Source organism: Solanum lycopersicum, chromosome 4 (genome assembly GCF_036512215.1).
Source record: "Solanum lycopersicum chromosome 4, SLM_r2.1".
Lineage (NCBI taxonomy): Eukaryota > Viridiplantae > Streptophyta > Magnoliopsida > Solanales > Solanaceae > Solanum > Solanum lycopersicum.
In genome coordinates this window covers 2,491,913-2,504,352 of record NC_090803.1, presented here as the reverse complement: position 1 = coordinate 2,504,352, position 12,440 = coordinate 2,491,913, and the positions used below count along the sequence as shown (strand labels likewise).

The window sequence follows — 12,440 nt, the reverse complement described above, 5'->3', positions numbered from 1 at the left end:
AAATATGTAAAAATATTTCTAGAATTAAAACATAAGTTTTGTATTAAAAAAGGACTAATATTCTTTAAGTTTTATAAAATTATCAGAAAAGGGTCTGAGGTTAAGGATATCAGTAATGAGAGTGAGAATATCATTTTTTATCTTCAAAATGTTGATTATCCTATTTGGCTTCCAAACTACTAATGCTTATTTTCTAGAGATCGGAGATTATATTAAACAAACTGAATCCATGAGTTCACTTGTTCATTTCTCTTTCATTTACATTTATCGAGAAGGTAACACTGCAATTGACTTGTTTGCAAATATGACTGAACATTGCAAAATAGTTATATGAATTATAAAACTTTGGTAAGTTAATGAGAGGAGCAACCCTGCTCCTTCTTCTTAAGGATGCATTCTCACTCATAGTTTTGTATAGTTTTGTAATGCGTTATATCAAGAGATCACAAATATTAAGATAAAAGAAATGCATCTATCGTTATATCAAGAGTTAACAAATACCTTAAAAGGTTAACAATTCAATTTTTTTAGTAATGTGGCAAGTTACATGAGATTAATTTCTCTACTTAAGCGTTTTCAGTTAAAATTCTCATTAAATTATGAGGTCATTAATTATGACCCGATTTATGACCCAAACCCTAATTTTATGAATATCTTAGTCGACAACGCTTAGGTGGTGAAAGTATTAGAGTACATGTCATATCACTGAATATTTGGGTTGTTAAACTCTTAGAAGTATTTACTTTCTCTTTAAATAACGGCACAAATATTTTTTTTTAATCTCAAAATGTAAAGAAAAATATAAATGATCGATTTCGCACGATATAGAGCCAATTTTAACCATTTTCCATAAAATTACTAAATAAAACTCGTGGTCATAATTTTCCTCTAAATTTTAACCTACGTCGTTTTGGAATAGTAGACAATTATTTCTTTTGGAATATCAAATAATTTTTAAAAATTAAAAGGACTTAAGAGTTAGGTGTACTTCTGTTAAAAAGCTAAAAGAGTTGTAATGGATGTGAATTTATACCTCTATTTAGTTCGTGTTTATGTATATACAAAGAATAATTATCATATTATTCTGTATGGTTTTTGACTTATTTAGCTGTTTGGTAATATTCAAAATAACTTATTTTAAGTTAAAAAAAATTATTTTAAGTCAAAAGTTAAAAGCTGGGGTAGGGGTGTTTTTTTTTTTAGCTTATAAGCTGTTTTAAGTTGACCACATTTTTATCTTTTTGCTCTTAATAATTTTGTACAATCTCCAAATTACTTCTATTTTTCCTTTTTCACGTTTGACATAACAACTCAGCATTTTTATCCAATCGCATAACTGTTTATTTTAAAAATAAGTTTCAGCACTTTTAAAAGTACTTTTTAAAAGTTGTTTTTATTAAGCCCATCCAAACGGGCCCTTAGTTGTTGACAAAATTATATTAAACTTTGTTATTAGTTCTCATAATATATAATATTTACAACATCAATTGTATTAAGTTTCTAAATTTATTCAATGTATTCTTTCATATTAATTAAAATTATATTATAAATCTAAAGCTAAGATTATTCTTCTTTCTTAATTTAACGAGATTCCCGTAAGCCTTTACTAGTCGATAATGCTTAGAAATAATGTTTAAACAAAAATTTGGAGAATTGGGCTGGCCATTTAAAAATTTGGGCTGGAGCAATTGGGCTTGGAAGGAGTAAGGATGGCTAAAGGGCCCAAAAGTTAATTATTAAAAAACATCGAACATCGAATTGAAGAATCGAGATTATAAAAATATTAAATCGCAAAAACAAACAAAAGTTATAAAGTGTTTTCTTCTTAATGTATTCTTCTTCTAAAAACTGATTTTGTTTTGTAGGATGTTTGTACTTTGTAGGCTAATATTTCTATTCTTAGGGTTTTGATGAACTAATTATTGGGTGGTTGTGAATAACTCTTGTAAATTTATGATATATAATACTCTATTTATTTGACTATATGTTATTATTAAATACAATTACTTTTGGCATGTAATTGTTTGTGTCCTATTGTTTGAATGTACTCGAAAAAAAGAAATTTAGATCTATGTTATAAGTCATATAACAATACAAATTATGAAATTAAATTATCCGATTTAATTAGAATCATAGCAAGATTATCGTGATTCGATTGTGACCCTAAATTGAAAGTTCATCAATTTATAATATATACTGTCATATATTTCTTTCATTTGTTATTTGAAAATAACTATAAACTCGTTCAACTCGATAAATTAAGAGTTTATCTAAATTGAAATACGTTATTCTCTACGTGATCGATATACTCGTAAACCAAGTTATATATGTAATATACATTCATTATAAAAATTTCTTAGTGATCTCTTGTATCGAAAATATATTATTTTGAAAATTATTAATGAAATAATATAAGTGTGTCGGTTGTGTGACACAAAAACACAAATAAATGTTTAGATTATATTTAGTTTATGCACCCGTGAATTGGTTATTTATTTTGTCGTCCACCTAATATATGCTTCCTATTTTATGGCCACAAGACACTACACAACAATATAGAGTCACGAGACCTATTTTTTTCCACTTTTCTTTACATCCAAATCATGTTCACTTTTTAATTAAGATGAGGGACAGACCTAGCACTTCGATTACGAGTTCGGTCGAATTTAATAGTTTTGATTTATATTTTCTGTTTATATTATAATAGCGTATTCAAAATTTTTACTTAGAGAGTTAAAAAATATATGAAATATGAATTCAGAATCTCAAGATGAATACTCTTAATCTTAGTGGCATAACCACATACAATGAATATACAAAATATACTTTTCGCATGTATATATTAATTATGGGATATTCTTAATAAAAGTTATGGCTTTATCGTTGCTTTTTTTTCTTTCTAGATCTACCCTTGATTGAATATGTGAAAAGATATTTATTCGAAATTTTAAAAGACTTAAAATTTTAAATTTATAAATTTTTGATTTTGATTCCGCGCTTTTTTTTTTTTTTAATGATTCATTTTCATGGCCCGATAACACGAATGTATAGCTAACAGATATATTCTTTGAATTAATCTGTGGGTATGAAATCTGGTTAAAGTGTTTAGAATCAATTATTTTTTTAAATTTTTTGTTAATTTTAAACGAAATCTTTTTGCTTCTTGATTTTTGTTGTTTTCCAAATAATGACGAAGAATCATCGATTTCGATTTTATTGCAAAAAGTAATATGGTTAAATTGTTTTACATGAATATTTTTTTCGACTCAATTTATATGATAGTGTCATGAAATTTAAAAATAAAAGATATCTTTTTTGAAATTTGTTGTGTAGGACAGATTTTATATACTTTCTTTGTCATTTTTAGTTGTTATGTTGAGTTTTTCGAAAGTTAATTTGACTAATTTTTAAAGTTAAATTAGATTACATTAGTTTTATATTTAAATAAGAAAATTTAGCGTCAAAAACTATGTGAAAAATACTATAAATTGCAATCTTTTGTATATCAATATGATAAAAAAATATATATCGTAAAATGTTAGTAAAGTTTTTATTGTTTGATTCTAAAAAGGAAAAATCATGACAACAAAAAAATAAAAAAATAATATTTATATAGTTATAAATCATCTCATTAAAAATAAAATAATAAATTCAAAATTAAATTATTATTAATAAAAAAAGATGTCATTATTTTTTTAGACCGACTAAAAAACAGTGTCACGAAATTAAAATGGAGGATACATTGATCTTATATTTTCTGCAATAACTAATTTTGAAACAATTAATACATTCGACGAGAATTATTTAGATTGAATATAGGTATTCTCATAAGCTTCATTACATTTAGTTACATGTTTTAGATTTTCTGAAAGATTATTTTTTATATATGTTAGAATAAATATTTCAATTTATTTTGAAAAAATATATTTAATATACAAAAATTATTTTTTATAAGTGTGAATTCATAAGTTTCATTATATTTAGTCTGTACATTCAGATTCTTTTGAAAAATATATTTATCGTATAAAATTTATAAACCGATGAGAATAATACTATTGACAAAAACTCTTATATCACTAGATTTTTTCTTGTAAAATATATTGTCTTTTTGAAAAAGAAAACGGAGCGATATATCAATCAAAATATGAAATTCCGATTTAAGAACAAAACAATAAAACAAGAAGTCACCCAATCAAGAACAAAACAACAATGCAAATAGAAATTGCTAGAAAACACTATTTATTTCTTGCTTTTATTAAATCGCGAAGATAGAGTTGTTACTTATTTCTCATTTATTCACGAGATAGAACCCAAGAATAGAAAAGTGATACGTGGCAAAATAATAGTGGTGTAAGTGGGACCCACAAGTTCAAACGTTAAACAGTAAAAGAGCCTCTCACATGTATGACCTGGCATTGTCTCACATTATTTTAAAATTAAATTTTTCTCAACAGTTAATATTCTTTTAGACAACAATGTATTAATCAACATAAACTCGCCACGTGTCCCTAACTTTTTTTAGTATAAATTTACAACCTCATCTTCATATGTTTCTTGCCACATAAAAAAAACACACACACACACAAAAAAAGTAGTACAATAACATTAAAGTTTTTTTTTTTTTTTGTAAAATTTTAGTTATTTTTTCCTTCAAATGGAGAAAATATTTCTTTTACTATGTCTTATTATTATTATTATTACTAGTAATTCTATCAATGTTGATGCAAGACATCACATTTCCAAGAAAACAAAGAGCAAAAAAGTTATTAGTCATAATAATAATGCTCCTAGTCCTATCGAAGGTAGCGTAAACGAACCATCACCATCACCATTACCATCATCATCACCAGTTTCTTCTCCTAGTAGTAATGTAGTACCGTCCGATCCGAGTTACGGAGGGGCCCCCACTTTGGACCCGGAAGAGGACTGCATTTTCGATGTCATGGAATATGGAGCCGTCGGTGACGGCTCCACGGATGACACCGAAGCGTTTGTCGCGGCTTGGAAAGCCGCGTGTCAAGTTGAGTCCGCGGTGCTATTAGCTCCCGCGGACCGTATTTTTATGATCACTTCCACTATTTTCTATGGTCCTTGCAAGCCCGGACTCGAATTTCGCGTACGTATATATTTCTTTTATTTCAATTTATACGATAAATATTACGCTTCGAATTGTGTTTGATTAATTTTTTTTTTTTTTTGGGTGAAATAGGTAAATGGGGTGTTAATGACACCAGAAGGACCAGATTGTTGGCCTAAAAAAGATAGTAAAAGGCAATGGATTGTGTTTTATAAACTTGATAATATGACTTTTAGTGGGACTGGTACTATTGAAGGTAATGGTGAAAAATGGTGGGAACTCCCTTGCAAACCTCATAGGGTAAGTCACTTTTTTTGTTTTTTCGATTTTCGATTATCTTATTATCTTGTTGTTGTTTCTGCTTATGTCTTTTATATCGTTTTGTTGAAACGAGGGTGTAATGAAAACAATTGTTATTATCATTTAAGATAAGAATAAGGTTAGCATATACATACTTTATCGTGCGTAAACTCCTTCTAGTATTTTGTTGATGTTGTTGTTTTAAAGAGTCTCGTGAGTGTCCTTCTATCTGTCTCCGTCTCTATTTTCTAATTGGATTATTTGTTTAGAAATAGGATTTATTTGATGTATAGTTTCATTTTTGGTCTAATTTTAATTGAATTTTAAATTATTTATTTATCGTAACAGAAACATTTATGACTTATTTTAAGTAGTAACTTATTTTTTGTATTAGATAAAATATATAAACCACATTAATTGAGACAAGTGAAAATATCATTTATTAGAGATCAAGAATCAAGTTATTAAATAGTGTTATGTAAAATTATCTTACAAAATAAAAAATGTCATTTATTAGAGATTAATTATCAAAGTTATTAAAAACTAGTGTTTATACATGTACAATTGTCTTAGTGTTACTTACAATTATTTACGTAAATATTCTTTTTATATTACGATCAGTGTACAAAACTTAAACTCGAACAAATATACTCGTATCAATAAGCATAAAGTCAGAGAATTCTCGTGAATATATGTATAGTAATCAGTACAATTTCTTTTGTCAAATTTCAGGGACCTAATGGCTCAACTTTACCTGGACCATGTGACAGTCCTTCTGTAAGTTACCTTCACACTTCATTTCTACGAGTTCGATAAAATTCAATTGTAGTGATTTTTATATTTTTGACAGATGATAAGATTTTTCATGAGCTCAAATTTGACGGTGCGAGGTTTAAGAATACAAAATAGTCCTATGTTTCACATGAAATTCGATGGATGCGAAGGAGTATTGATAGACCAATTATCAATTTCTTCGCCTAAGCTTAGTCCAAACACTGACGGAATTCATATCGAGGACACCAAGTCTGTAGGAATTTACAACTCCGTCATAGCTAATGGTACAAAATGAACCTTCAACGTTTATAATCTGATTCATTTTTTCTTAAATTTTATGTTGAGTTAAACAATTAGACGAAACGAGATAATAATAATATAATGTATGATTGTGTCAGGGGATGATTGCATATCAATAGGGCCTGGTTGTTCAAATGTTGAGATTGAAGCAGTCACATGTGGGCCTAGTCACGGGATCAGGTACTTTATGTTTCTATTTATTTTTCGAAGTACTCAAATTCTATAAATAAACTTATAATATAAAGTATAAATAAATAAATAAAGTATACAAAAAGCTGAATCTTTATTTTTCTAATTAGTGTAATAAGGACAAGATCTATCTTTTTCTTTTACAATCTTCTTAATTAATCATGTCAAACCTATCTTAGAATAAATCAAATATTTTTCATCTGGTGTTTGGTAGCCACTTTGAAATCCGATAAATTTTCGTTTACCTTCATAAGGTAGGGATATGGTGGTGTGCTAACCATCCTCCTCATACCGCACTTGTGAAATTACATTGAGTATATTGTTGTGTATGCAGTATTGGGAGCCTAGGGGTGCACAATAGCCAGGCATGTGTGTCGAACATAACGGTCCGTAACGCCATTATTCGCGATTCGGACAACGGAGTTCGGATCAAGACATGGCAAGGAGGTTCAGGATCAGTAACAGGGCTATCATTTGACACAATTCAGATGGAAAATGTGCGGAACTGCATCATCATAGACCAATACTATTGCCTCTCAAAAGGCTGTCGGAACGAGACGTCCGCTGTAAGCGTGGGCGACATCTCGTACCGGAGCATCAAGGGCACCTACGACGTAAGGAGCGCCCCCATACACTTTGCGTGTAGTGACACTGTAGCCTGCACTAATATTACAATGTCTGAAGTTGAACTCTTACCACATGAAGGCGAGCTCATGGAAGATCCTTTCTGCTGGAACGCTTATGGAATTCAGCAGACGTTAACGATTCCTCCCATTGACTGCTTGCAAGATGGAATGCCACTGGCAATTGGAGAGACTGTTGACTATTCCTGCAGTATCTGATGATCGATCGATCGAGGAGTTCAAAAATGTTAGTTATAGTTTTATGTAAATGTTTACTTACTAGGCTGGTTTCTATCTTCACTTATACTATTTTGTACTAGCAGATATGGTCTATTTTAATGACCTTTTGTCTGTACTAGAGGATGATATGTGTACTAATAAAATGTTTAGTTTGAAGAGCTTCTCTATCAACAACTAAGAACAGTGTAGCACGCAGAGTGGACACATATAAAGGGAATAAGATGAAAGAAAGAAACAACCAAATGCAGAGAGAGTTAAGATTTACCGCAGAGATATGCTCCCGTTATCTGTAAGGACGAAAAATACCAAATCTAACAGTTGAAATTACAAGGATAAGGTTTAGTTTCATACTCGCAGTGAAAAAAATTGGATGATGACATTGCAAGTGCCTGGCGGAAAGTAATCACCTTGCTTTACGTTGCCCTTCCAAGACATCTCGGCAGGGGCCAGTGTAACAGTTCAGACAGAATGCTGGTTGGGACTTTGATAGTCAATAAGGAAGGAAAAACAGCAGGCTATTTCCCCTTTTAAAAGTCATTGGCAATGAACATGAACAAAAGCATCAAATTCAAATCTTAATGTCTTTAATAGAGGGAAAAAGTAGCTAGAATTATCACAACCACAAAGCTAGCAACAACAACAACAACATACCCTGCGTAATCCCACAAATGATGTCTGGGGAGGGTAGAGTATACGCAAACCATACCCCAACCTTGGGGAGGTAGAGGTTGTTTTCAATAGACCCTCGGCTCAAGGAAAAGCATATCAAATCAGATATTAAAGAAAGCATGACAAAGCATTCTGAAAAAAAGGAATAGTAGCTATAACAAGATAGTGAAACAGTCGAAGAACAAGAGATTGTATATAGTATAAGAAATCAAAGGACAAGAATCTACATGAGAAATACTACCACAACAACAATGCTAGCTTTTGACAAAAAAAAATCATCAATAGAGCTAAGAATTGGGGCTCACAAAAATAAAAGTTAAATTAATTAGAAAATCAGACTTAAGAGGGATCCTCGCAATGCTTTACAAACTATCATATATTTCTTCCCTTGAAGAGTTCATCTTTCTTTTATGGTTGAACATTCATCATCGATCATTTTATCAGACTTAAGAGGGCTCCTTGGCATCGTTTTGATGATGATCAGCGGTAATCATACCTTTTCTTCCATTTGAAGAGCTCATTATGTTGAAGAAAATTTATCAGCAAGAGGGATGGATGCTGGAAAACTGGATGAAAGAAACTGTGACAAACCATCCGTGTCTGTTAATAACAGAAAATCAGAATTAGTGGAAATGTGCCACAGAGACATGAAGGTTAGCAATCAATGGCTCATTTAGGATGACTCATATAGTAATTGGTAAATGTCAAATAGTATAACACTGGGATAAGCCCTAAACTGAAAATGCAACACACTGCAAATTAGAAAATAACATAGCTACGTAGCTTTAACATATACTACAAGTGGTTTTGTCTAACTCAAATTTAAAATTGTCAGGTAAATGACTCGAAGCCTTTTAATGAAATTATTTTTGAAGTTATAAGTAGCACTCTAGCAGTACAGTGATGTTACTGTTTTATACACTAGGAGCGATAATGTTATATTGGATTTGATGCACTTGAGCCTAAAGTCTTTCGGAAACAGCCTCTCAACCTCCATGAGGTAATCTTAAGGTTTGCGCATGATCTACCCCTCAAGAATCACTTCATGGGATTTCACTGGGTCTGTTGTTGTTGTTGTTGGAGCGATAATGTTATACCTTGTTGATCACCAATCTGTATATTCAAAAGCTAACTCTTCATACAGCACTTGGAACTTATCATCTGCCTTCTAAAAGGAAAACCGTGCATTTTAGTCGCTGAAAATCTCAAAAGATGTCATCTTCGGTGCCTTGCTTTTTAGCTGTCGTACATAGAAATAACTTTTGAAACAAACAAAAAGAGGAGGAAAACTAAGGTTTCTGTTGTTCCATAGTTATTTCATCTTTGCAGTTAAAAAGTTATGTTTGTTGGCGCTAAACAAATCCCACTTCAAATACTTCTCCGATTATAACAACTTAATGATCATTATTCTTCTTACTACAAATGCCAGCAGCACTCTTCCTTTCCCAAGGGTAAACTTTCTTTTTCATTTCAAGAAGCATACCTCTATTGTCACAGCTAATGCCTTATTAAATTGAGCTTATTTACGTATATGATCAATCGTTATAATTTATAAAGACTAGCCATACTCTATCCGTAAATTCTGAACTACAGAAGCAATGCACAACCATATAAAAGGAAAAATTAACAAAAATACGAGAGACAGAGTGATAGTTAAACTTTAATGTAGAGATATGTTCCATTATCTATGGCCAAATAACGTTTCATTTCGCTCCATTTTGAACTCTTCCGTTTCCCATTCACACCAATCCAAATTCAACAGAAATTGCAAAGGATAAGGTTTGGCTTAATACTCACATTTAAAAAAATGAAAGATGAAATCGCAGGCGTCTGAAGGAGAGATCATCTGTTTCTCAAGCTTGTCACGCAACCCGTAAGTTATAGCATGCAACTCCTTGCCTTTAAAATCTTCACTCCCATCGAATTTTTTTTGAATATAATCAAGCTCTTCTATTAGAGTTTTTTCACCCCAGTCCTTTGAACAATGCATGTACGCGTCTCTAACAAATCCAAACATTTCACTAGAATGACCACAACCAAGACAGTGAAATTGCATCTCAGTTGTTCCAGATGGCCCATTGATACTTGGACCTGGCTTTATAAGATTTCTCTGAACAGAGCAGACAGCATGACACCAGTGTGAACATCGGTCACAGCCTACCCAACGACAAGTATTAGTGGCATAATCGAAGTTAGAACATACTAAACACATGCATACAGAGCAGAATCCGTTGTTTCTTGAACAAATTTTGCATTTACAATCATCAGCAGGTAACACACTTTTGCAGCGTATGTTCCGACACCTTTCAAGAGAAAAAATCTCAATCAATTCAGCAACTTGAATGTGGTTTTCCAAAGATAAGAAACTTCTATGACCCATTTTTATGGCAACAAAAATTTGTAGTTGAGTCGTATTACACTCTAAGAGAGTCGCAACATTAAGGTCAGATCTCCCATGAAGCATATTCTGAAGGCTGACCAAAAGGTCTTTCTTCTCAGGATTTGCAATTAGACTTCTCAAGTAATCCTTTGTTGATTCAACCGTTTCATCAGGAAGCTCCTGCACAATCTGAGCCATAAGAGGAACAGACTGTGAAACTATCTCCGCAAGGATTCTCTCAGGCTGAGAAAATTGGAATGCTCTTCCTACTTCCATATTCCCTCTAACTCTCGAATCACCTGTTGGTCTGGCAGGAAACTCGAATGAGAAATACGAATTGCTATCCGAGCTACTGATCCTATCAACGTCATTATCCTTATTGACCTGCATTCTACAACTTAAAGCGAAATTACTTCCACCAGGATGAGCTGGTAATGTACAATCTCCTGCTTCAACTGGTCTAAACTTGCTAAAACCTGACCAATTAGCTCCCTCCCCGGAATACTCACTATCCTCTTTTGAACTCAGTGTAAGTGAGTAGCTAAGGTTGTGGGAAAACGGATGGGAATAACACGACGACAAGGACCCATTCCTGAAATACCCAATCCTTGTGTTGTTATTTGATGGATCCACTGATTGTAAACTCCTACTAGTGCTAGGGCAAGCTAAAGAAAGATCAAAGATTCCATCTTTTAGCTTCTTTTCTCTAATTTCTACCTGAATCTCCTCATTCTCAGCTACCCTTTTAGAGGAAAGATCAAAGATTCCATCTTTTGATATCTTTTCTCTAATTTCTACCTGAATCTCCTCATTTTCAGCTACCCTTTCAGAGGAATTCCCTTTATACTCATTTAACTGAAGAAAATTCCTATCTACCAATATGTTGTTTTCCTCATTTTGATCATCAAAAACAATTTTTTCTTTACCCTTATAACTAACCATATTTCCCCTCAAAGTAATTCAAGAAATTCTAGTCAAAAACTTGTTTACCTGGAAAACCCAGTTTGGAATTTTGAAAGCAACCAGTCCTTAGCAAGCCAATTTTGCATTGAGATGCCAAGAAATTGAACACCCTTTTCCTGAAATCCTCCCAAATCTATTCTCAGTGTAGCTAAAAGTTTCTTCAGTTCATACAGAAAGTTTATCAAAAAGGGACGAGCTAGTTTGTCAATAAGGCAGAATTTTTTCGAGTTTTAAAAATTAAATAGAATTTAGAATTGACTAATAATATATATTAGGTTAAAAAATATTTTTAAATTTTTAATTTTTATATTTTAATCCAATAACTGTAGCAATTGTAGGGACAACTTCTTTAGTCGTACCACAACTTCAATAGCTGTTTAAGCAACCTTAGAAGTTGTTTAGATAACTTCAGTAATTGTCCAGACAACTACAAAAAATTATTATTAATTTAATTCTTTTATTAATATTAAAAATAATTGTTATTATTTTTAATTCTTTAAAGTTGTTTATTATTGCTCACGAATATCATGCATAGCAAATTTTGAATAAGAGTATCTAAAAGAAAAAAAGATTTTGTGTTTAAATAATGTTCATTTTAGATATTTGCCTTTTTTTTAACCTTCATATTCCTTTTGTTTATACTTCCCATGTTCTTATTTATATGTCTTTAACTCTTTTTAAAAATAAATAATCCTCTTATTTATATGTCTTTAACTCTTTTTAAAAATAAATAATCCTTAGTATTTATCATTTCACAAAATCAATATAAATATCGTTATTTTTACTATTTTACCGTCCTTCAATTTTTAAAAATAATATAATTTTAAAATATTCGATACAGATGCGACCACATTTCCCTTGCCTCCTCTGCAAATGCAACAATGTCGTAAATATGTAACATCTAACACTATGTAACTAACCAAAG

General features: G+C 31.2%; 2 protein-coding genes across 2 annotated transcripts; one reads left to right on the top strand and one right to left on the bottom strand.

Annotated features, from left to right (window-relative positions):
* The first annotated feature begins 4,556 nt into the window (after window positions 1-4,556).
* LOC101261316 (polygalacturonase At1g48100) lies at window positions 4,557-7,661 on the top strand. The gene is made up of 6 exons (XM_004236870.5): window positions 4,557-5,116; window positions 5,210-5,377; window positions 6,110-6,154; window positions 6,228-6,435; window positions 6,550-6,631; window positions 6,975-7,661. Exons 1-6 carry the CDS (start codon window positions 4,655-4,657, stop codon window positions 7,480-7,482), a joined length of 1,473 nt encoding a protein of 490 aa, XP_004236918.1. The 5' UTR covers window positions 4,557-4,654; the 3' UTR covers window positions 7,483-7,661.
* A 677-nt stretch (window positions 7,662-8,338) lies between these two features.
* LOC101261609 (protein OBERON 3) lies at window positions 8,339-11,723 on the bottom strand. The gene is made up of 2 exons (XM_004236871.5): window positions 9,970-11,723; window positions 8,339-8,772 (listed from the first exon to the last, which is right to left on the bottom strand). Exons 1-2 carry the CDS (start codon window positions 11,492-11,494, stop codon window positions 8,693-8,695), a joined length of 1,605 nt encoding a protein of 534 aa, XP_004236919.1. The 5' UTR covers window positions 11,495-11,723; the 3' UTR covers window positions 8,339-8,692.
* Between the last annotated feature and the right edge of the window lie 717 nt (window positions 11,724-12,440).

Coding starts and splice junctions, on each gene's coding strand:
- LOC101261609 (XM_004236871.5), bottom strand. CDS start 11,494: ATGGTTAGTTATAAGGGTAAAGAAAAAATTGTTTTTGATGATCAAAAT. Junction 8,773..9,969: donor CATCTTTCATTTTTTTAAAT/GTGAGTATTAAG, acceptor TGTTATTAACAG/ACACGGATGGTTTGTCACAG.
- LOC101261316 (XM_004236870.5), top strand. CDS start 4,655: ATGGAGAAAATATTTCTTTTACTATGTCTTATTATTATTATTATTACT. Junction 5,117..5,209: donor AGCCCGGACTCGAATTTCGC/GTACGTATATAT, acceptor TGGGTGAAATAG/GTAAATGGGGTGTTAATGAC. Junction 6,155..6,227: donor GACCATGTGACAGTCCTTCT/GTAAGTTACCTT, acceptor TATTTTTGACAG/ATGATAAGATTTTTCATGAG.